Source organism: Triturus cristatus, chromosome 6, assembly GCF_964204655.1.
Source record: "Triturus cristatus chromosome 6, aTriCri1.1, whole genome shotgun sequence".
NCBI classification, from domain to species: domain Eukaryota; kingdom Metazoa; phylum Chordata; class Amphibia; order Caudata; family Salamandridae; genus Triturus; species Triturus cristatus.
In genome coordinates, this window is record NC_140589.1 from 1219318022 (window position 1) to 1219344218 (window position 26197).

At 43.6% G+C, this 26197-nt stretch overlaps 1 protein-coding gene and 1 long non-coding RNA gene across 3 annotated transcripts in view; one reads left to right on the forward strand and one right to left on the reverse strand.

The window, feature by feature from the left end:
• Window positions 1-7710, reverse strand: part of LOC146821194 (uncharacterized) — a 35773-nt gene extending 28063 nt beyond the window's left edge. The window contains exon 1 of the long non-coding RNA XR_014963129.1: window positions 7341-7710. This is a non-coding gene — a long non-coding RNA (uncharacterized LOC146821194). The remainder of the gene's footprint in view (window positions 1-7340) is intronic.
• An 18-nt stretch (window positions 7711-7728) lies between these two features.
• Window positions 7729-26197, forward strand: part of AMD1 (adenosylmethionine decarboxylase 1) — an 83564-nt gene continuing 65095 nt past the window's right edge. For both annotated transcript variants that reach the window (XM_085612132.1, XM_085612133.1), the window contains exons 1-2: window positions 7729-8106; window positions 23304-23390. In XM_085612132.1, coding sequence (XP_085468258.1) covers window positions 7997-8106; window positions 23304-23390 — 197 coding nt within the window. In that variant the 5' untranslated portion in view covers window positions 7729-7996. The remainder of the gene's footprint in view (window positions 8107-23303; window positions 23391-26197) is intronic.

Sequence of the window (26197 nt, forward strand, 5' to 3'; positions counted from 1 at the left end):
CAATTCTCTTATTCGCTCATTCAGCTATAGCTCTGTTATACATTACTACTCAACTACAAAGTAGCCTATAGTTTCTCTTTGTTTAGTTATGTTCGGTACTTCCTGTGGTCATGTCCATTTCATTTTTTTAAAGTTTCCTTAGAATCATCTTGTGTATCGTTAGGATCTCTTTGATATCCCATTTTGCTAACAACTGTTTCTATGCTCTTGTAAATATTTGAAGTACCACAATTGAGTCTAATGTGTTAAGTTACAAGTGATTCCGTTCAGAAGGAACGAACCTGGCAAGTTTTATGTTCATATGTTTCACTTAGTATTAATTACATGAATATTGCTCCAATACCATGTTAGTTTGGGTATTTATATAATTCTTCCATACTATGCCATTATGTTTGAAACACATCTCAGAGTTCACTACATAACATCTGACAGATATCATTGAATAATAGTATAACTAATTTAAAAATATAGTGTTATCAATTTGTACTGAACTGGAACGTTTTTAAGTGAAACAAGTACATTTCCAATATTAATCAGGCATTATTACATAACCTAATTAGTATTTGCATTGTCTTACATATATCTACAATAAGTAGACTTGTCCCTTTCATTAATAAATTCACCTTTAATTCCTATGTTGGTCAAATTAACATAATTTAATATTTCTCTTTTAAGTGCATGTTTTAATTGAACATCTTGTACAGAAGTCTTTTTACCAAAGTAATTTAATTTATTTTATATCATTCTTTTATCTTGAACAATACTACTTATCATTCCCCATGTCATACTATGTGCAGGCTTGCACATCTTTTAACCAGATTTTCAAGCCTTCGTAATTTGGTATAGTGCATCCTTACAAAACGTTCAATTGTCTTTATGATAAATACAGAAATCTACACCAAATGTAATCATTTTATAAGTCTTTAACATCATTTGGCCACTTTAAAATGTTTGACAACTGGGAATACAACCAGGAAACATGCATGTAAGAATAGATTTCCCACCACTTAAAACTGGTAATTTTACGACTTTTAATTTATATGCTGAAAAAGATTCCTTTCCAAATAAAGACAGTTATTATGGCATCTGGTGCCTCAAACCATGGTTTTCATATATTACTGAACTACGTTTGCTAATACCTTTTAGATTTATTTTTTATTTTTAACATACTTATGTTTTCAACTACAGAACAGAATCCTTCATCTAATTGATGGACATGGCGCTGAGGTCTATTCCCCAGCTCGTTTCCCACTGTCTATGCGTGTCACATTGGTGCACAAAACAATTTAACTATTGTACTCCTAGTGTAAATTGGAAATGGGCAGAAAGACTCCTGTACCTTGGCTCATAAATGTTAGGCATTCCACCACTGCCACCAATTGTCAGAACCCCTTTCAGGAGGTACTGGGGCCAACTGTGGGTGCTCAGGCTTTTCACTTTTGATGTTCCTGGGCACAACCTACAATGTATTCTGGGCCACTGGGACAAGTGCTCCTTCAAGACTTGACTCAGTAGTAGTGCGGTCCAAGCAGTCCAAGAAGCCTCACTTGGGTGTGGGTATAGATATAGGGAGTAAACACGGGCTCACAACTGAAAATATGCACGGCAGCAGTAAAAAATTATTATCAAGGCAAATACTCACTTTTATGAAAGAAGAGAAATAATTTATTTTACCGCTTTCAACACAAAGGTAAATATGACATTAATGCACAACTACACAGTGGCCCTGAGGTCAGTGCTCCAGTGTTTGGTAGGTAGTTCCCTGTGTTCCACTTCCTCCTCGCTCTAGCGATTGTGATTACTCCCCATTTACTTTAGACAACATCCAGGGTAAGCTCCAGTAGTAGTACAAGTCTCAAGAGTCCACTTCGTCTCTATGGTAAAGTCAAAAGTATTCCAGCTCCAAAGTGCTATCTGCCGAGCAAACTCTCCCTGGGCCAACTTGACCTGAATTCAGTCGTATTCGCACCTGCAGGATCGGTGAGTCTGGAGTTAATGAGCGCACAAGCTCTATGGGAGCTAAAACAGCAGTGGGTGGTTCTGGTGAGTTCGCTGTAAGCAGCCCAGGCGGGCTGCGCTCTGTGTTACACGAGTTCCATACATGTGGTTGTACTCCTGCTGCACCCAGAGGTTCTTTGTAGCTCCTCCTAGCAGGGTAAGTCTTTCAGTCTGTCCCTCAATGGAGAGGCGATGAAGTGAAGTTCCTGATGCTGGATCCCACGTTGGCCTCACTCCTCCGGAAATGCTCCTGGCCTGCTTGCACTTCTAGCTAGTTCCAGGGACCTCTTCTGGCATACAGGTTTACCACACCGACCCAATTGGCACAGCAAATGCCTGCACGGTGGTTCCTCTGGCATAAAGGGCCGCTGGCTCTTCACTGCGCTAGGGCTACGGCCCACTCCACATGGCAATCCATCTACGGCAGCCATTCCTGGCAAATAGGGTCGCCGGATCCTTACTGCACATGGGCTGCGGCCTGATTGGTACAATGATAAGGGTAGTTAGCTTTACAGTGGCCCTCCTGGCATAACGGGGTTCGCTTATACCTATCTAAACATGGGCTCCTGCCCGATTGGCACAGCAATATTCACGGTTCACTTCGCAGCTGCCCACCCCTGGCATCACAGGGTTGCGGACTTCATCCTGCACACAGGGAATCCACTCAACAGGATTCCCCACTGGACTCCGCTCCCTCCAATTCCCTCCTCTTACTCATAGGGCACATTGGTCTTGGCAAGCAGGCAGGTGCTGGTGCTCCAGGACAGGTGGCTGATGCCCCATCATCCAGCAGGGAGACTAGCAGGCCTTGGCCACTAGTCCTGATAACAGGCAGAAGTCTTGAAGAGCTTCTCCTCCTCGCACAGACCGACTGGCTACTTGACAGTTGACAATTTTTGGGGTCTCAGGCTTCCCATCTTATAGTCCATTTCCAGAAAACAAATGTGATTTAGGGTCTGAGTCTTTGAAGTTTTATGTTATGGGTTCTGCTTCTTTTAAAGTATCCACTCATTTGCTCTCTCTTCCTCTTGAAAAGCAGTCTGTCACAGCAGGAGTGTCTCCAAAGGTGATAGTCCCACAAATATGGGACACAGCCATAGGAGTGACTAGAGTTCACACCTGGATCTCGCCCAAAGTGATATGTGTATCACAGGGGTAGCCCAGTGCCTCAGCCATACTCATTATGACTTCCTTATCAGCCCCATCTCCTTCCTGAGATGTGCCAAGGCCCCTTCCTTGTTACCTCTCTCTGAATCAAAGAGTACCCCTTGAAGTGTGCAGGGGGAATCCTGGCTCTACCCCCCCAGTGTGTCCCATCTAGCTTACAGGAATGTAGAAATACACAAATCCATCTGGGGGGAGGTTCATTTATCTCCTCATGTTTCACCATGTAGGCTTCGGTCTCCAAAAAATGGAACCCATAGTCTGCCATGTATTGTGCCATTCACAGGCACACATACACCCAGTACATACATTTGATTACACACACACTGTGCGGCACTGTATTCTTCCAGTATTGTACAAATTACAGGCACACATACACTCAGCACGTACATTTAACATGCATGCACTGCACAGCGATATACTCTTCATGTATTGTGCGATCTATGTCATGCCACTCACCTGGCTCTTGTCCGCAGAGACGATGCTGAACCTCCTATCTCTCCTAGGGTTGCGTCTGTTCAGGGAATTGTACCTGTGAATCAACTGATGCCCAGGAAGGGAATGGGAAACAATAACAAACAGAGAGGCTTGCGAGCCTTTGAGCTCAGCCACAATCTTCTTGCAGTTGTATGTACGTCTTTTCGTGGAAAGAAGATGTCCGCAGTATTGGAGATTGGCAGGTGGGCCGTGCGGCGTTGCAGGGATGGAGTTCGCTGAACCCCCCCTTTGACTGTCTGTCTGCTTTTCCCTTCTTGTCCCTCCTCCGTTGGGTCGGCTCCCTGGTTTTCTTCGGACTTGGCCCTCCTAACTCTTGAACTGGGACTTGTGTGCGCCCCGACATTTTGGGACCGTCTCCTGTTGTCGCTCTTGTCCTTGGTCCGCCATCTTGCGAACGAGGTCTGTTCCTCCTTCCCCGCTGGTCTCCAGCTGGGCGACCTATCGATCTTCCTCCTTCTCCGCGGATCTGCTCCTTGTTTGTGACTATTGTTCATACTTCTGGTCCCATCTCCGTTTTGTCTCTCTCTCTCTTTCCTGTCCCTATCTGCTTTTCTTACTTGTTTCTTGCTGATGCTCTTGTAAATGCCATGCTCTGTAAATTTGTAATATATAATTGTCTAACCCTAATCTCTTTTTAAATGTCATCTTTAGTGTTTTGCAACTTGTATATATGCAACTCTAACCTCTAGTATATGTAGTAGGAGTATGTACTGACTACTGTTCTTTTGCGTTTTTAGTGTTGTTCTGTCTGTATCTTTTATGTAACTCATGTACTCCGAAGTCTTTATGTAATGTAACTGGTCCTTTTGTAAAGCGCTCTAACCAGTAGTATATGTAGGTACTTACTACCATTCCTATGTGATTTTAGAGTTTAGTGACTTTACAACTTGTACATTTGCAATTTTTCCTTCCTTTCGCTCCACTTGTACATTTGCAATTTTTTCCCTGTTTTATATCTCTTATGTAACTCATATAATCCAAAGTCCTTATGTAACGCAACTGGTTCTTTTGTAAAGCGCTCTGACACCTTCGGGTAATGTTCGCGCTATATAAAATCACATTAAATAAATAAAATAAATCCCTGGATTTGCAGGGGAGAAGATGTCTGCATCGTTGGAGATTTGGAGGAGAGCTGCAATGCAGAAGAATCTCTGCTAGGTTGTGAAGATGTTCAGGTGAGCTGGACCGCTGAAAAGAATTCATTCTCTTCGACCAGTGGGTAAGCCAAGCACTGCCTCATGGCCTGATTGCAGCATAGATACAGTTCTTAAATCCTGATGAGTGAGCCCAAATATCCTATTACCATATGCCTATGAGTCAGCTCAAATATCCCCATAGTCATGTCCCTATGAGTCAGCTCTATGAGTTACTGTTAGTACTTTGGTATTACATGACTCGTGGCATAGGAACCCGGGGGATAATACCATGCCAAGAACATTGTCAAGCATATGGGGCAATGAGTTACATGAACAGCCAGGGAGGCATTGTTACATGTGCTTGATCCTGCAAGTCCTCCACACACGTGGTACAGGAAGAGTGAGAACGCAAGGAGGCCAGGGTCATGACAATCCGTAGGCGCACATATATCCAACATGTGCATTTACCATGCCCACCTTGCATACCACTACATCCTTCATATATTGCACCACTTACAGGAATACATACACCCAGCACATGCATCTACCATGCATGCATTGCACAGTACTGCATTATCAGTGTATTTTAACCTTTCCAGGCCCAAATACACCCATCACAGATATAAGACTTCTGCGCTGTGCAGCACTTCACTACAAACCGACATCCAAGGAGTGAGCTAAGAACACAACAGAACTTTGAATGATTGAGCCTGTAGGCCTCACTCCAGTGAAACTGATAAACAAGGAAGTGTTCACTCCTACTGATCACTACATGGTATAATGCCACCACCGTGCTGGTTAACTTCTGGTAAAGACAATTGCCTTTCACCACTATAACGATAGCGCTTTGGTCGCCCTGCTCATTCCAATAAGACCACAATCTGTAAGACAGGCCTATGTCATGGCGCACACACATGATCCATGCTTGCCTACGACAACACAAATCAGCATTGGGGATCCAGACATGAGTACAGTTGGGGCACTCAGTGCAGTGGTGCACATTCATTACCGGGCGGAGGACTTTTCCTTCCCAACAACAGATGTACTTTTAGTTGGCCACAGCACCTGCCTATGTGGTAATGCTTACCATGGGCTACATAGTTTTGACTGTTCGAATAAAGCATGTTTCTGAGAAGCTGAGCTACGAAGTAGTTGCAAAGAACTCAACTAAAAGCTATGTAATAATCAACGCTACACGGATTCAAATGGTTCAAAACAAAATAAAACCTAAAAATGGATGTTAAAGTTGCTTTCAGAAACAGGTTTTGGAATTATTACATTATATCCCACTATACTACCGAGGTAAGTGCTTATCAGGTTCTTAGGCTTAAAGATCCTGTTTCCAAACCTGTTCCATGTCATATGCAAGATTAGTGTGGAAATTAAAAATGTGGTGACATGCAGGGTGCTCGAGATAAGGTGAGGAAAGTATAAAAAGAAGAGCAAATATCTCTATGATCACTCGCACAATGTTAAAGCCCAACATTTCCAAGTCAGAGAATAGGTAAGAGTCTGCAAATGTGGCACTGTAGGAAAAACAGTCTCAGTCTTTTCAGGAGACGTGTATGATTAAAATAGGACAACCTTGGTAATACAGCTACAACAGAAAATACCTACTGTGTTCAGTATCTTCCATTAAATACAGTTGCATGAACTAAGTCTCAGGTCAAGCCTAAGGCCTAACTGGAGACTTCAAGATTATATGTGTCAAAATACTATTGTCAAGCTAATGGCTTTACTGAAAGCATTTGTACATTATAAAGTGGGCCACTCGGGTTTTATGTTTGTAACCTTTACTTCAAACACACAAGAGCTGGTACGGCTAGGGTTCCCACCTTCCACAGACAAAAATACTGGCCATTTGTTCACGTTTTAAGGTTCAGTAAAGGCCTAGACCTGATTCTTAAGTGGAATGTTATATGATATTGTCTTTATTCATTTTAACATGCCGTGTCTGTCTTTGTTAACTTTTATTATCAGTCAGGGGTTATTGGGGCAGCAGTAGAACACATTTTAACGTGTTTTTTTCCTACATTTACTGTATAAAGTATGTTCTGATAAGGAGAAAAAACTGGCTTTGGGCGATTTAACTAATTTTTTGACCTGTTGGGGCCTTAACATACCAGGCATGCAGTTATAAGACCGGCCAGGTGGCAAGAGATGGCTGAGGAGGTAAACGGGGTCTTGGCTGCATGTGGCTGAGACGATAAATACAAGGGGTCTTATGGTCTGTGCACCACATCGACTGACAGACATTGTTGCTCAACTGTTGTGCAGCGTGTAGTAGAACTGAGCCGGGCCTTCTACCTTGACGTCTTTAGAGTATGACCACAGACTTTTACTGCAGGCGTGTTTATTAATTTATGTTTACCTTTAGTAGAAACAAAACGACTACGATACTAGCACCAGCCCTGTGACTATGAGTTGGATGTCAGGCCTGTTGGAAAGCCCATGAGTTCTTGCACGGCCTCAGAATGTTGGAGTTATGACACAGACTACAAACACACACTCATATTATTCATACTTTATGTTTTAGCAAGTTACCTGGGTGTTTATATTTAGCTGAAGCTCCTTATCAGGTGTTTCGCAAACCCGATAATTTTGTGTTGATCTATAAAATTAGGACTCATTCCTGCTGCGCATTTCCCTATTTGGCATCCTCATGCAGCTGTGGGTGAATAATAATGGTTCAAGAGAGTCGGTCACCTCCGCCCGCAGGCACGAGCGCCCCCTCCCTTTTCCCACTGTAACCGCCGCAACGGAGGGAACCATCCAAGCCCCAGCCTCTTCTCCACCCCTCTGTCGGAACATTCGACATCTTGCTGATGGGCGGCTGTGCCGACCTATAGACGAAAGGCACGCCTCTACTACCCTGTGACGTTAAGGGGCCCGCCCAGAGTCTATAAAAAAAGGCGAGAGCGGCGGGACCAGCGCTTTACACAGTATGGCCGGCGATATTAGCTAGCGCTCGCTCCACGTCCTTCTCTGTACCGGGAGGAGAGCACGCAACAAGAGACGGGAACCAGCTGTAGCCCGACACTACCATCAGCGGCGGCACAAGAAACACACGCCCATCATCATCATCTAAGAAACAAAGGGGGAAGCTAGGTGAAGCCAGAGTCGCAGCGGGCTTCGGCCGCACTGATTTCTGTTGCTTAGTTGATTCTGCGGTTGTTGGTGGCTGTCGGTGGCGCAGGAGGATGGAAGAGAACGGCGCACACTTCTTCGAGGGCACCGAGAAGCTGCTGGAGCTCTGGTTTTGCCAGCGAGGGCCCAGTCAGGGATCCGGGGACCTCCGTACCATCCCGAGGTCAGAAAGGAAATGCGAATTGGGTGTTTGTAAGCAGTTAATGGTTGCGGGTGGTTGTATTGGACAGTTTGAGTGAACGCTAATACAAAATGGCCATATGTGCGCAGCTTGCGCTGTCAGACCCTAGTGGTGTATGTAGTAAAGACTGCACGTTGGATACAAAATGTCCTCTGTTGTAACCTGTCGATTGTTGGTATAGCGCGTCTCCTGGTGGCCTTTATTGGTGGTGAGAATCGCTTAAATATGGGTGCGAGGGCCTGCTCTGTGCCAGGGCGCGGCCCCGCTGGTGGATTCTGGCTTCACAAGCTGGTGCAGAATGTAAGGATGCCCAGTCATTTCAGCACTTCTAGCAATTGATCCATAGCGCATTATTGGTGTCCATGTGGTCTGAGAGGTCCGATCATTGGGTGTTCTCAGTGGGTTGTGCCTATGGCGGGCTCTGCGTAGCCCTGTGAATGGCGCCTCTCGCTGTCCTGCCTCCCTCCGTACAGAGCTGGCTGGCTGCATTCCTATTCCCCGCCCCCTCGGGAGAAGGTTGTCCGGTGGCTGATTAATACCTCTGCAGCAGGCAGGATCCACGTCTGTTGTCGCTGAAGCGAGGGTGCTTCGAGTCTTTGCCAGAAATACAGCCGCTGCCCCCATGGGAAACTAGCAGCCTTCGCGTGGCTCATGGCACGTATTTCTCCGCGCAGCGTGGGGTCTTAGTGACTAGATGCCTGCGTTGCGTTGGACGCCCCTTATTGCTCTGGTGACTTGTCTGACCGCGTGCCGTTGCTGTTCTGGACGCCTCAGTGACCCCGGCCGCTCAGCAGTCTGCAATCGCGCCGTGCGCGCCTCTAGCTGCACCTCACCACGTGCTTTTCTAGCTCATTGACTGCATGCCCGGGCGAAGTACTTTTTTTTTTTTAGTATGGCACGGACGTTCCTTGCCCAGGAGACACCATGGTCCAGTTTGAAACAGTTTTCAATTGCAGTGCGCTACCGATTAGGCGTACAAGCGCTATATAAATACATTTATGCAAACACGTAGATTATATGTGCGGGGTGTTTAAGGGCAGCAAACATATTGACTTTTTGTGTGCACCGTACGGTGGCATCAGTCATTGTAAATAGGTGCCAATGGCAGACTTGAAGCCCCAATAAATGAAATTAATCCCTTTGACCATTTGAGGTGTGCATATATACCCCCTGGCTAATTGTTCGGACACAATGCTGACAGTTCCATACAGCCACGCACCCACTTGAGTACAACTCCAGTTGACGTTCACACAAGTGCTTCTCTACACTATACTAGCCATGTGACGAACATCTCTAAATGCCCCGTAACTTTCAATTGTACCATCGTCCACTTTCATGTAACTAACACTGGGCTTATTACAATTATCCCATGTATGGACTGGTGTGCGACTCTGTTCACTGTTAGTATTTTAGTTGTTTCTTAAGAGCGGCAAAGCTCTTAACATGAATCTAGCCAGGCATGTTCTGCAATACCTAATGTAGCATTACATAATGTCTAGATTTTGATCCTGTTGTACGCTCCACAAGTATTATCTCCTGTTCACTCGTTTATACTTAAGTGAAATGTTACATGCTGGCTTGTAATAGGCATCTAGTTTATGCACTTGCCTCCAGTGCAGTCTGGTTTGCATAGCATTGCTACACATCTCACTTTTTGGGGCAAGTGCTACTTCATATTCAACATTTTATGACGTTTCCTGTCAACCCATTAATCTCCCGCATGTGCAGGGTGGCCTACACGTGAATGAGAGCAGTTTTTGCTGTTGCTTGGACTATCTAGTATCAGAAGTGGAACAGTGTCAATCTCCATCATGAACTCCATGCACTTAGGAGCACCCACGGACCTCTGTCCTCACCACATTAAACTTAACAAGTAAGATTGGCGACAAGCTCAAGAAAGTCTTTAACACCTCCATCACCTCGGCCTCCTTCCCTGAGGACTGGAAAAATCCTAAAGTGATGTCACGCCCAAAGAACCCATCTGCTGACCCAGCAGAACCAAAGAACTACTGGCCCATCTCCCTGCTCCCCTTTCCAGCTAAGGTTTTCGAGAAGGCAACCCACCAGCAGCTCATAAGACACCTGGAACACAGCAAGACACCTGGAACACAGCAATCTCCTGGACCCCTCTCAATCGGGATTCAGTGCATACCACAGCACCAAGACAGACCTAATTGCAGCCACTGATGAAATCGGGGCCTTCCTTGACTGTGGCAAAACAGTAGCCCTCATCCTCCTGGGCTGCATTGGATAGTCTCCCAGTCACCGACAGTCTCCAATCACATCTTGATCACCAGACTGCGGAATCTAGAGAGACACCATGGAATGGATCACCATGTACCTTTCCAGAAGAACCTAGAGAAACCGTCTCCCACGTTCACCTCGGATCCCAAAAAGGTAAACTGTGGTGTCGTTCCTCCCAGGATCACCCCTCCCTCTTCAACATGTACATGACCCCTGGCCAACACCGTCAGATTGAACATCTCCGCTGACCATATTTATTCATCTGGCACTCTTTAAATGCTTATGCCAGTTGTAATGATGTAGTCTTCAAGAGTAGTTTCTTAAATATTTGTTCTTAACAAGTTTATTATGATTCCTAAGTGAAGTCAACATGTATTTCATCGTAATCATGACTTATTCAGGGCTGATTATTTATTTGATTGTCAATAGTTCATTGGAGGTAATGGGTGTGTGAATAGATATGTACACAATCAAATTTCCTCCTGCAGTTTGTTTGCAGTGTTTTATATAGCGCAAACTTGACTCAAATCGGGTATCGGAGCGCTTTACATAGCACCAGTTACGTTACATGAGGACACGCATTAATTTTTGGTAGGCACGGGGAGATTTAAGTATTTGCCCAGAATCACAGGGTGTTCAGCGTCATTGCCGAGACTCTAACCCGGTTCCCCAGGTTCGAGGTCGACGTCCCTAGCCGTTAGGCCAACTCATCTCCCCAAGTCAAGGTGTGAGTGTACAAGTACGTAGTTGCTCTGGTGAAGCACAAAATTCGGGTGAAGCCCTGTAATCTGGAGCTTAGAGTTGAACCTTCACTGTGAGTATGCAGACTCTTCCTATGCTGACAACACCCATCTCATCCTCACTGTCAGAAGACCCCTCTACCAGCAGAGCCAACTTGAGTCCTGACGAGCGTTGCTGAATGGATGATTGACATCTGTCTCAAACAAAACACTGACAAGACTGAAGTAACAATCTTTGATAACACCTCTCCATAGAACGACGCATGGTGGTCTGCTGTACTTGGGCACTTCCCCTGGCCCTTACAGATCACGCCCACAGCCTCTGCATCATTCTGGACAGCAAGCTATCCATGAAGAAACAAGTGAATGTAGGCTCAACCGCCTGCTTCTACGCCCTACACATGCTCCAAAAGATCTTTAGGTGGCTCCTAGTCCACACCAGAAGGATAGTCACGCAGGCCATCTTCACCAGCAGGCTGGTCTTTGGCAACACACTACGTACTATACGTACTAATCTCCGCATGCCTCCTGAAGAGACAACAGACCATACAAAACTCAGCTGCAAGGCTCCTCCTTGCCGCCCCCCTCCCGAAGACACACCGCATCCCACCACACCTCGAAGTTGCACTGGCTCCCGATCCAGAAGAGATGTCAGTTCAAGATGGTGACCCATGCAAACAGGGCCCTGCAAAACGAAGGACCAACATACAACCAACCAGATCCCCCCCCCTCCCCCCGAATCTGCAGAGCCAACAGCGGAGGATGCTCCTCACACCTGGCAGCCAAAGCCTGGAACTACTTTCTCCTGCTCCTCAGGACCGACCTAAAGCTCCAGCATTTCAGGAAAGGCCTAAAGGCATGGTTGTTTAAATGAAAACATCACCACAAAGCGGCTAGCAACCTCAGCACCTAGAGTCCCTCACGGGTGATTTGACACGTTTCACAATTCTGGCCGATTGATTGAACATCGTGCGGTCACATTGGCGTTATTGCCTGTAGCAATACTTAACGTAGCATTTTACTCTATTTATTTTATTTGAAATTTTTATAAAGCCCAAACATGACCCTTGCCGGTATCCAAGTGCTGTGTACACGGCGCAAACATGAATAAACTCCGTACAATAGAAGTCAGCATAGGGACACCACAAGGAATATACAATCAAGATCAGGGACCAGGTAGTGGGCCACCCTAGATCCATTTCTCCTCAGGTGTAAAATATTTCCTGTAACATTCAGCAAAACAAGCAAGAGTGCCCTTGACACAACATGGTAAAATAATTGACAACACTGTAGGGTGAGGACCCTCTGGTCAAATAATTAACCATCAAACATGAAATAAATGGAGAACCCTAAGTTGGGAAAAATGTCAGGACTGTAATCAAGGATGCATACAAAAAAAGAAACGATGATGCAATTAATGATCATTCAGAAAAATCAATTTGGCCTGTTTCTTGAAATAGGCATTGGAAGGATTGGCTCTAATATCAGTAGGAAGAGTGTTCCAAATTCTAGGTGCTAGGCTAGGGAAAGCACGTTTGTATGTACTTCTTAAATTTGGGAGGTTTCAAAAGAAGTGAGGACGTACTTGCGTTCTGAGTCGAGCCAGAGAGAACAAGCTTGTTCGCCAGATAGGCTTGAGTGTTATAATGCAAGGCTTTATGCGTGAGGCAAGATATTTTAAAATGAATACTCACTTCAATAGAGAATTAGTTAAGCTGCACATGGTGCAATGTAATGGGATTGTGTTTTTTGGAGCCTGTGATGAGCCCGGCGGATACGTTGAGTGGCTGAGGTGGGGCAAGATCGCTTTAGGCAGCCCCGCAAGTGTTGGCAGCCCTTATTCAACACGTGCGATCACCAGGGATTTTACTGCCCGTTGTATGTCTTCAATTGGAAGATAAGGTTTGATTTTCTTGAGGGTGTTACAAGATGAAAGTTAGCACTCCTTATAGTGGCACTGATGTGAGCTGGCATATTAAGTAGTTTTTCCAAGGTAATGCCTAGCGAGTTAGCTGAGTCAACCATGTGTGGGGTGCAGTTGAGGGCTGTGAGTTGCTTTAGCCAATCCAGGGTAGGTGCTGAGTGATTGTGGGGGCAATCAACAGGAATTCAGTTTTGAGGGTATTCAATAAAAGATGGTTTTGGGCTAACCATTGTTGAGTTTGCGAAAGCCTCATTTAAAGTTTTAATGTCCTCTAGCGAGGAGGTCTTCAAGTAAAGTTGCGTGTCATCCGCATACATGTGGTAATGATGTTAGACTGGTTTAGAATGACAGTGAGTGGCCCCATAAAAAGGTTGAAGAGCGTAGGTGAGAGTGCGGATCCTTGTGGAACTTCAGTCCTGACTTGGGTACTTGGAGCAAGGGACTGGTTGAATTTAACCCTTTGAGTGCGGTTGTAAGAAAGAGGTAAACCACTTTAGGACCGGTCCCTTTAAACCCATCCTCCGTTGTAGATTAATAAAGGTGTCATGTTTGATGGTGTCGAAAGCAGAAGACCGGTCCCGAAGGATCAGAAGACAAGGGACATTATTATCAAGGGATTTTAGAGCATCATCCACAATGTGCGTAAGTGCAGTTTCGGTACTATGCCCTGCTCTGAAACCAGATTGATAGAGGTCCAGTAATTGAAATTTCTCTTTATGGTTGCAGAGCTGCTTGTGGGCGCATTTCTCGAAGCTTGGCTAATGTCATGATTTTTGTGATGGGTCTGAAATTGTTGGGATCTGATAAATCCATGTTGGGCTTCTTAGGGATGGGAGTGACTTGCCCGATTTTTAGGCAATCTGGGATGTTCCCCTGTAGTAGAGATTCATGAATAATCAGCGACCAAAGAGGTAGAATGGCCAAGTTGAGGTCTTTAAATTTTTTTTGCAGGGAGTGGATCATTGAAGTGATTAGCCGGTTTTAGAGTTGCCATCTCGTTGAGTACGTCTGTGTAAAATAGCAGGATAAAGGAATTCCAAGACGTGTCATTTTTGGGAGAGCAGCTGAGGCAAAAGGAGACTGCCGAAGGAACCACCAGCTCCTCTGAAGATGTGGTGAAGTTTAGAGGTGGCACCACGGTGGTGACAGGTTGGAGCTCCAGTTCAATTTTCCTAGCTTTTTCATATTAGTGCATTGTGAAGTCCTTCCCGCTAGGAATTGGATTCACGGAGGACTGGTTATTGTTGGAAGAGTTGTTTGCTTGTTTTAGGATTTCAAATAGGATCTTGGGTCTGTTTTTGGCGCCATCCAGTTGCGCCCTGATATGGTCAGTTTTAGCAATGCAGATTTTTTTTATTGTAGGCGCTTTTCATTTTCCTTAGCTGGTGGAGGCCAGCGGTGGACGGTTCGTTTCTCCAGGACCTCTCTATAAGCCTAACTTTGCGGCATTCGTCATTTAGGACACCATTAAAAAAGGTTTAGAATGTTTGGGAGGAATTCTTTTAAATTGTTTTGGCACAAAGGTGTCAGATATTGGTCATAGTGCTAGTGTAAAGGTCAGGAAGATCATCCAGGTTAGTCATGTTAGTGGGAGGCTGAAGTCTATTCATGGTGATGGCAGTAAGAGCATTGATGTTGACATCTCATGTTGCGAGACCATTGTTTCGCTTTAAGAGGTTGACCCTTTCTGCTAGTGGTCTTTTTCAGTATGTGGAAGGCAATTTGATCCGTCCAGTCGCAAGGTAGTATGTCTTTCATTTGAATGAGATTGTCTCTAGCAATAATGTTGCCAAGGTCCAAACACTACACGCAGCATTTGCTTTTTGTCACTTCGTAGATTTACTGGAAATCTAAGCTCACTGGTATTTCAGTGGCCCAAAGGCACCTGTTTGTGGTATTGTACCAAGCTGGTGTTTTCTGAGCCCTTATTTTAGTGATAAATTACAATTACTGTGCTGCTGTCAGATCCCTAGTGCCTTGCCATCAGTTGCTAGGCATGAGGCTCGAGTGACTTTGTTTTTGGTGTACTCATTATATGCAGAATCTTGCAGTTCCATTCATGCCTTGTTGAAGTCATAGAAAATTATAGGTGTGGCCTTTTATGTTAATGACAGCACCTTCATGAGGAAGGGAAACCAATCGGCGAATCCTACTATTTGTTTTCTTTATGCACATTTCTTCTCGTCTTTCACGCCTTTTGTTGCTATATTCCTCTGATCAGGTGAAAGGGTAGGCTAATTACTGCCTCAGGATCTTAAATAGGAGTTCTGGCAGTGTTAAAGTAGGTGCCACAGCAAATTTTGGCTACTCATCAATCTGACCATGCCAGCAGTTTGTATTCTCAGTTCCCAGACACATTCCTATTACTGTAAATGACTTAGTTATCTCTACTTCAGGCTGTCATTTAGTGGCCTATAATCTTCGATTTAGTCAGTAAATGTTCCAATGTTAATTGTCCATCCTGCGTAGTCAAATGTGGTTTGAACTTGTGCATTTTATGTAGTTTGAATTGTGCATTTTTATGGACACTTTAAGATTATCTGATACTTTTCAAGCTTGAATAGATGACCACTCATGCTAGATGGAACTACCATTTTGCAATGTCACTTTTACACTAACAGCACATATACAGAAGCAATGGGGAAAATGCCATCTAGGTAGGCTTCAGAGCTGCAGGCAAAATGAGTAGTCAGAATTTAAAGTGAATATGAATGATAAAACGCACACTTAAAACAAGCTTTCTCTGTAGAGAAAGGAACTGTTTTTAGGTAAATGCGAACTTTGTGTGCAGTCCCCCAGATTGAAAACAGCCAGTGGTTACTGTGGCTTGGTCCATTGCCTCGTTTTTTTTTTTGCTAGATCAATTGGTGAAGGCCACTGACCATGTTTTTGGAAAAACTGTCGTATTGTACCAGCAGATATTAAAGGCGGTATCTAAACTTTCCTTTGTGGAGGGCCTGTGAGGGTCACTCGTGCATCTCAAGCTGAGATGTTGGACTCGTCTGAGTGAATACAAAAACTGAACAACCATTAAATGTTTGGAATAGGACCACAGTATAAAGTGATTGCACAGACAACGAAAATGTATAATTTATTAGTTTCGATCTTAAATCAAATACGTTTGTACAGAGCTTCCCAAAGTGAACAAACTAGTGTGACCAGTGACGAATAATATTGAGCACCAAAGGTGAAACGGTTTATAGAAAAGACTGTTGAAATAGCAGTCAAAATGAATGGCTGGGGCAGAGGAAAATACAATGCATAGTGTACCTACTTATGGCTAGACATTCTCTTTAACGCCCAAGAATATTCTAAACCTTTGAAGTTTCAACCCCTGTGCATGGCTATTCCTCAGGACCATGTATGGCAGCACCCAAGTTTTTTTTTTGCGAAAACAGAGGGTTCTGCAGTGCTTGGCAATGATGTAGATAACTATGGACAAAAATAATGCATAATCTGTCTGTTTGAATTCACGAGGGGGTTCTGCTCCGTGCCGCGACTGACTTGATGAACAGCGTTGTAGGGCAGTGTCGATTATATCTTGGACCAGCCCATAGAAGTTTAGTCGTATTGGCTGTGAACTCAAAATGCAAGCTAGTTGGGTTGATATTGCCAGTGATTTTATTGATTGAGTATTTTTTCCTCCCAAACATCATACATAGTTGACAAAGTACCGGCAATTTATATTTGCCTGCGTCCCTTTACTTTTTAAAGCTTTTTTATAAAGTGTTAAGTGACATGGTAACTGCTTGTGATTTGATTAGGTTTTTTTTATACTCAAATAGTAAAATGCGAGCCGCAAGTGAAAGGCTTGCTGTTTAAAAAAATCTTTAGTAACAGCCGCATCAGGGGATGTTTTATAAGTATACATTTGTTACAAGCACAAGACAGCGATGTTAAGTGGTGAAAGCATATCTTTTTTACTTTTTAAATGCGTGGCATATCCTTGGAATAAAAAATATGCACAGCTTGCCTATGCCAAATCTGTTGACTTTGGCATTGTTTATTTTTCTGTAAACATTGGTCCAGTTAGAGTGCAATTGGTAAGTCTGCCACTTGTCTTCTGGGCGCCCCTCCCCCACCCCTTCTGTTAAGTTTGCACCCCTTGCATTTCCCGTTTGACCAAATATACTAAAGCAGTTACCTGCTGATTTTGGTAATTCGTCTCACAGTAAAGCTCTGCATTTGCCAATCGTGATTCTATTTCACATGTAAAAGGTTGTGCCCTTAGTTATAGACTACACGTCTTGTGACTGTAAGTAATTCTTCTTAGGGCACACCCATTTCTGAACCCTTCCATTTTTATCCTGCGCAAGTGATTCAAACCCCATTTCTTCCCAAAGCTGTTTCAAACATAGTGGCCCTTATTCCCGTATCAGATGGCACCACGCTTAAGCTGGACTATCACTTCCCGATATAGTAGATATTCCACCATGGCACCTCTACTTTCTTTTATCCATCTGCTCCCTCACTGACCTTATCTTGGTTTTCTTTATGCTTTTTTAGGTCTCGCCTAGCTATTGCGTTTACGCAATCGCTATGTGAGACTTTAGTAAGAAGGACATTTCAAAGTGCTCCCAAAAGTGGATTGCATGGCGAGCACGCGCACAATCACGTGCATTGTGCCGCCATGCAATCAGTTTTGGGAAGCGCTTCAGCCCACTGGCGCCCTCGGCATCAAACTTCGAAGGGTCCGCTCCCCTGCCAAGCGTCCGCGCTTGCTTTCACTTTCGCGCGGGCGCTCGCTCGCGTCCGGACCAATTTGTCTTGTTTCTGGTGGTGTGCTTATTGTACAATGCTCGTTCTCTCTCCTAAAGATGTAATTTTTTAAAAATCTTCTTATTCGGTTAGCGGTCACTAGCATCCCTCCTTTTCCTTTTCTCACTATCTCAATAGACCACAAACTGTCAGTTGGACGGGTCTTCATATGATACAAGACCACAACCGGGAAGTGACATCCATCCCTAATGTAAATATTTTTCATGCATTTTTTCTCCATACTTTTTTACAATCTAAACAACATTTACCAACTACAAAATGTGCGTTCAATGCCCTAAACCATCCTGTACTTTTACAGTACATATTTGATTGTTTTTATAAATGCTTCACGGTTAGTATAATATCTGTGTGCATGCAAGTGCGTGCTTTACCTTGCCACTTGTAGACAGGATTGCTGAATGGGTCAAGCTTGCCGCACAGTGAAGCAGTGTTGCAGTGTGTTAGGCGACTGGCCCAATGTGTGGTTTTATCCAACGCCTCCAGTTTTACAGGTTTCACATATAAAGCCAAGCCTCCAGGCACGTGACGTGCTAATTTGATTCCCAACCCGCCTGTCCTCCGCTCTCCCTTTGTGAATTTAAAGTTGTACAGAGCAAGTCACAGGGCGTGTTTACACCCACAAATAATGTTGTAAACCAAGTTATGTTTTCAATATTTTACCACGGTTGCTGGAGGTGTCTGGAAAAATATAAAAGCTTGCGACCTTTGGGGAAATGAATTCACGTTTTGTTGATAAACACACCTGGGCCTTAAAGTCACCTTCGTTTAATGCAGGCTTTTTAGCCTACATCACTTTGTGACTTGCTGGCCCCTACATCCAAAGAAAAAGAAGCCATTTTATCACATGGAAAAGGTTCATATTGGGTGTAACTCTGGCGACCACCCTTTTGCTCAACAGCGATCTGGGTTGTGTTGCATGTAAAATCGCATAATCCCAATTTTATTAATGACAACGGAGGCGAGCATTCTGCGCAACTCTTCTCTTCCTCTTTATTTTCATAGCACCTTACCAAAAACAAACTACAGCTCCCACAATCCTCTCTCTGTTGTGCATTCGGCTGCAACTTTAGTTTTTTCCCCACCCTCTTGTTTTTATATATAAAAGCTACCGTTTAGTCAAAAGGAAAAGGGCAAAAGGAGGGTACTGAGAGTTCTTCACTTTTAGGTTTTTTTTGCGCATGTTCACAAGCTGATGGCTGAGGACTGACTCATCAGCCCTAAGTTCTGCCCTGACATGTGCATGCAGCTGTGACCAGTTTCTAAACTGAGAGCCCACAGCGTGTGTAAAAACTTTGTTTTTAGCAACAAGCCACGCTTCATGTTTCACGAGTGATTGGGATTCCAGACCACGGAAAGAGCACTTTCACTGGAAATTACCCCCCCCCCCCATGGCCCTGAAGGAATTTGGGTTGAGGGTGGTTGGCCCCCACTGCTTTGCACTCCCCATGTCTGCGTGTCTGTAGCTGAGGCGCTGCAGGGTTTGTTTGCTTGGGCACAGGGCTACAAAAGGCTCTTAGCCCACCAGCTCTAAATCTTGAAAAGTTTGGCGATAGGAACAGTGGAGAGAAGAGACTATAAAGCTCAGCATCTATTTCGGCTCAGTCCTGCTAGGCCATAAGTGCATCACAAGAGAAAAAACCCTTGGAACTAAATGCATTCCCTTAAATCTCTAAGGTGACTCGTGATTGCTTCAAATATCACTTGTCTAATGGGTGGTTACGTGATTCATACCCAGACGTGGGTCCATGCTCTCCGTGAAACTGGAATCAAGCTATCCTGGCTGAAGAGGGGTGAAACCCCGAAACCGGTCCTAGGATGCTTGTTTCCAGTCCAGGGAGGACCTGTTTGGGCTGGAATGTTCCCATGAGGCACAGGATCAAGACTGATTTGCATATGGCTGGGTTCAAACTGGAATGGCATGGTGTGCAAAAAACGATGGATTTAGGCCCAGATCTCTTTACTGGGGTGAATGTATGGCATTGTTTTTTTTTGGAATGTGTTTATTTGCATTTTCACACTTGCATTACAGAAACAGGTCAGATCTTCAAAGAATGTTATTTCTTCCACCATTACATCCAGAGCAGATTTCAGCGATATTGACACACAAATGACCAATAATACAAAAATTCTCATCAAGACCCCTTCTCCCTCCCACAGATCACGCCCCTACCACCATTTCACTGCGAGTCTGTGAGCGTGAGACCATAATATGCCAACCATGGCTTCCATATGTTCCAGAACTTTTTGGACACCCCCTTGCTTTGTCAGTTGTTTTCTACCCCAGCATGTACATTCCCCTTCGTCATTCGGCCAGTGTTGGGTTGGATGCAACCCCCCACACCCTGGCAAAGTCTCTTTTGGCTACCAATCCCAATTGCAGCAATGTTTTGTTCTAGGGAGGTCAATCTCAGTTGGTATGCCCAGCAAAATGAACATGGGGTTAGTGGGTATCGACTCCTTCAAAATGAGCTCTAGCTCCTTCACTAGCATTCCCCATCATATCTGTATCTGCGGACATCCCCAAAATGTATGGAGAAATGTCCCTTCTGTAGTTTCAAGCAGTTGGGCGATTCTGCTCTACCTATCCTATGCAGTCAGGCTCTATCATATGTTCTATGTAGCTACTTGAATTGAATCAGCTAAAGTCGTGATCTAATAGCGACTTCCCTGGGATGAATCAGTGCCATTTCCCAATCCATATCTTCTGTCTCCCCCAGATCATCCTCCCACCTTGACCTGAGCTTCCGTAAGGGGTCTGGCGTATTGTATGTTTGTCCTACACGTCTAGGATACTGCGGTCTGGCGTATTGTATGTTTGTCCTACACGTCTAGGATACTGCCTTTTCCTCTATTTCATCCATCAGTAACCGTCCGTCCAAAGGGGCATACTCAGGGAGGATGTATGACATTGTTCTGCATTCTGTCAGCTGTTGCTTCTGTTTTTGCATTTGTCACCCCGAGTGGGACTGGTATGCCCAGACGTGGGTCCTGTGCTCTTCATGCCACTGGAATCAAGCTATCCTGGCTGAAGAGGGGTGCAACCCCGAAACCGGTCCTAGGATGCTTGTTTCCCGTCCAGTGAGGATTTGGCTTGGCAGTTCGGGCTGGACTGTTCCCATGAGGCACAGTCAAGACTGATTTGCATATGGCTGGGTTCAAACTGGAATGGCATGGTGAGCAAAAAACAATGGATTTAGACCCAGATATTTGTACTGGGGTGAATGTATGACATTGTTTTGCATTCTGTCCTCCAACTGTTTTTGCATCAGAAGTTGACCCCCTCCCTCCCCCCCAGTTTTCAGTAATCTTGCTAAGATGAGTGGGTAGTTGCCACACAGCAAGAACAGTCTTTGAAAGCTTAGGCATAGTAGGATTATATGGAGTGGGAATAAAGATATAAACACATGGTTTGTGATAGTGAAGGCAAGGACGGTGGTCACAAATAAGATGGGATTGGAAAACGTACTTGGAGGGAGAACACCACAATCTGGGGTTGTGACTCGGAGGGAGCTACAGCTCCGGGTGTGGTTTTTGCTAAATGGCACACATTAGCAAATCCACACTTGCCAATGGCTTGACATTAAATCTTTTGCCTAACTTCAACAGGAGTTTGATGTAGCAGTTTATTACATAAGTACAATTCAGACCTGTCATCAGGGTTCTGGTGCCTAATGGTACGGCTCTGGTGGACGAATGCCCCCTGGAACAGTGTAGTCTGAGCTGTTGTGCAGTTATTTTTTGATACATAAGGCTGTGCCTACCTATTCAGGAGCCTTGTGGTCAATTTTGAGCGCAATATGGATCTGAGAGACATTTGCTCTAGTTGAGACACATTTCTGTAATTACCCCAGTGTTGGCCATGAGGGCAGGATTCTGTTTGGTGTAGGTTAAAATACTATTGCAGGTGCAATACTCCCATACAGAAATACAAAATACAAAAGCCTTCCCAGCGGTTTGTGTGCCACAGGCTTTGACCTGATGGGGGATTTTTACTACATCCTTTGAATATGTCCTAAGCAGTGTGGCTTTTGGGATGATATCCACAAATCACTAGATGGAATAATTTACACTAATGTAGAGTAATGCATAAGAGATACTTCTGGGTATCTGGTGGGAGCTGACCCCATCCAAAGATGTGAAACTTTCGTGCTCCTGCCATTGGTGGAGCAAGAGAAGCACCTATGTAATGGGTAGGTGACCAATCCGCAGTGAGGAAGTGGAATGCCAACTTAGATTGGTTAATGCTAGTAGCGATGTCTACCAGGCCCGAGGTTTCCCCAAGAAGATTAAGGTATGGGGTCGACCTTGTTACGCTATTGGCAATTGTGTGAAGCATGTTGAACCCGCTGCGGAGATTCCAGCGGTGCCACATGTCAAACGCTAGAAATCGACTTCATTTTACTTTGAACTCTACATGCACGGTCGGTGGAGACTGAACACACGGAAGCAAGCACAGTGAAATCACACGGGGAGCCATTCAAAGGAGTACAAAGTGTATACGGTCTGACCCTCAAATGTTTTTTTAAGATTTTTTCTTTTTTGTCTGACCATTTTTGTTTTGGAAATAAATATAAATAACTGTTAAAAAAAAAGATAATCTCACTAAGAATGATGAGGATTAGTCTCTTGGCTGCATGTCCTGTACGACAGCAGTTTGTCACTAAATTGAAACGAATCCGACCCACTGTGAAAACAGCAGAGCGGGGCAGCTGTCATGAAATGGCTACCCACCCTATCTGCATGTGACTTACCAATTGGGGCCCAGGTATTCTTTGAGCACACAGAACTTTCCTGTGCAGGGCAGTTAAACAGGTTTGACGGCTGTGCTCCGCGCCCGACTCGAAGAGAAACTCTGATGCATACTACATACGGTTGAAGAAGCACAGTACTTAGCCAGTGTAATTTTTAAGAAAGACAAATGAATGATTAAAGAACATTGCGCGAATAGTCGCAAGTACTCTAGAAAGCTGCTGAAGGGTACAAAAGATAGATGCTACCTTTTCAGTTACTGAATGACTCATTTGTTTACAGTTGTATTACATTAGAACTTTAATTAAATCAGTTGTTTCCACAGGTATTATTTTCCAGACATTATTTGCTTAGTTGTGTCATCCGTATCGGGCATCTTGCACGGATTTCCAGTTAAGCAGCGTCTTTGCGTCTATTGCTTGCAGTTGAAGTTAAAGGAAATCAGCCACCGATCTAAACATTACATTAAATTAAATGTCTGCTTGCCTTTCATTTTAAAGTTGGTGGCTCTCACACCACAACTAACTTCACACTTCAGTTATTTGCATCTTCTACACCTTTCACTGTCCTACGTGTCAAACCTTTCCAAGATGCATTTGCTGACGTTTTTGGCATTTTCTTATTCATTAGCTGCTTGTTTGCACGAGTTCACAATTACTGAATGAGTTGGTTTCAGATTTCTTTTTTGACAGCAATAGTTAGTGATTGCAAGTCTGGCCTAAACTGTTTCTTGTCTTTTCTAGGTTTGAGTGGGACAAACTTTTGGAGAATGTGCATTGTTTGATCATAAGTGTGACAAAAACTGACAAGCAGGAAGCTTATGTACTCAGGTAAGCTATGCAATTCACGTAGGATGGCTATTTACAAGTCATCTAGCATAGTTTTTCACATTAAGTTTTATTGAATTTGACTGCTAATTAGACCTCAGCCGATTTTCTAACATTGTGTGAACCACTAGTTACTCGTGAATAGCGTTCTCCACATTTCGGGGAAATGTTGATATAAATGTTAACCAGGCTACATGTAGGTCCAGGCTTAATTACTTTCACCCCTACAGAGCACATGTTAAACTCTAAATATCACTAAAGAGCAAAGTATAAATTATAACTTTCCTCTTTGATTTGCTGTGGGGTATGGTTGAGCCTTACTTTAACTAGTTGTATCCTCCAGTGCCACGGGTACATGTGCACAGCATTACTGAGATTATTTTTTTAAGCTTGCATATCGGTTAACTAACCTCATGGAAGTTAGCCCCTCTAGGTGCTGTTTGTATGTGTGTATGTATGTGCAGGGGTGTGGAAATCTGTAAAAGATCTACTTGTCCATGGGACTGGTTGCTTCATAAATCTACTTGTCCTATAAACAAATTGATATGTCCTTTTGGTGCCACGTAGTGCAGCAACAAATTGTGGCAACAATTTCATTATCTAAGTGCTCAGATAATAGCATTTCCCATTATACCAGGGCTCATACTATAGTAGGGTTTGAATACTAGCAATTCACTTACGTTGCCACCTTTCCACAGACCGAGGCTGGAGGTAGCGGTAAGCAATAGTTCCAGGATTGGAATGCCCTTTTGAGTCTCTGCAAATCTACTAATTTGCATGTTTTAGGGTTTCTCACCAGCTCTTTAATCTTATTCCATACTGAAAGTGGTTGGAAATTTACTGCTGACAAGGGCAGATTTAAAACTTCCGTGGTTGAGAAAAAAGGGGTTGAAGGAAAAGTGAACTTGTAAACATCCAGCAGAGCTTCGAGTGAGCAAATCTACATATGCATATTTGCTCGTGCTAAAATGCAGTTCACCAATTTTTTATGAATACCATTTCCTAGCTTACTTTTGTACATTTTTACAAATTCATAAGCCATAAGTCAGCACTGTTGCTATTACATTTACTATTGGGTGTACTTTTGTGATTGTTTAATAATTGGGCTTCTAATTAAGTCTGGTGTTAACCAAGACCATGGATTTTTATTCACATTATCTATATCGGCTGACTTCACTGCGAGTGACAGCATTCTGTTCTTTCACAAGAAGCATATCTGCTTCCAAAGTAGTTCTATTCATGGGACTACTATGGCAATGTGTGCTTTTTGAGACCAAAAACTGTTTTCCAATGCTTATTATAGTGGCAAGAGCCCGGCAGCTCCCAAAACAATAGTTTTACAAAAACCATGTCAAAACAAACGTGTTAACAAAACTAAAACGCTGACCAACAATAGCAGAACTATTGGCTTTGCCAATGCTTGTTTATCTTCATATTTCCCATACTCTTGTTTAAACTGGTTATACTGTTTTTTCCATTATTAATAATTTAGGAAATACTAGCATGCATTAACACATTTTACTGAATGATTCTTTAAAGAAATGGTACCTACAATGTCACTACTTAAGTAAAAAGTTTTTTCCCCCTAGTTGCATTTTTTGAAAGCCAAGAATCCTCCATCTTGCTTTCAAGCTTCTGTAAATATTAGCATCTAATTGGAGAGCATTCTGGGAGCATTTATACGTAGCCTCATATTAAACTTTGTAATCTGTGTACACATTGTTTTACTAGAACCACTGTCAGTAGTGCAATCCGAGCTTACAACACTTAGAGCGCTCACCCTAATGAAGTCTTTGCATGAATGAACCATAAATACAAGTCTTAATAGCATTAACATGTGGAAACAAATATTACCTTAACTCCAAACGATGCCCTTCGCTGATTTATATTGTGGTTTTGTGATCTGGCAGCTAAGGGGATTGTGCTGCTGAAGGTTGGGCCTACTTGCCCCAAGGCCAAAATAAACATAAACTGGTTGTCTTTGACCCCAACGAATGTCCTGGGTATGGGTCTATAGGAATTCCACACTCCTGTGTCTATGTATGTGTGTGTGTGTGTATATATCAAAAATTTCCAGTTTGCTGTCCAAGGAAAAAACACGCTAATTCGTGAACAAGACACTCTGGTGTCAACGTGTAGAGCGTTCTGCTTAATGTAAATTTCCTGCAAACTGGAAATTACTGCTTTAAATGTTACCATAGTTATATATATATATATATATATATATATATATATATATATCACAGTGGCCATCACCACTGTTTAATTCATAGTTTCTACAAGAGCTTTTATGGTGCTTCACTAATAACTTTTGCACAGTTGGATTAATCTTCTCAACTTTCCAAAAACAATTCATCGACCTCATCTCGGTAACTATCACAAATATGTTGTGGTCTGCCATTACTGGATTTGGGGACAATGGTACTCATTGCAAAGCGTAGTCTGCTTTTGTGGGTTATAAAATGAGCACATACTACCAGTGATAACAGATTTTAGCCAAAATATATCATTTGTTGATGGTACCATACTTACAGATTTGTATTGTGTTCTAAGGTGATTTTTACCCTTTGGAAAAAATGCTTATCCTCTGAGATTTGATGAACCATGGTTAAGAGACTTTTTCCCTCCTGCTTTTCTGGGGTTATGGAAAGTACTTCAGAGGCTAAAATGAGAACACATTTTCCATAAGTTTACACTATTTCTCCCACCTGTGTGAGAATAAAGTCTGATAGTCGGAGTAAACTATCTACTTTTATCAGCAGTCTTTTGATTCACTAGTGTGCTACTGCAGCTTCCCACAGTGTGCTAAT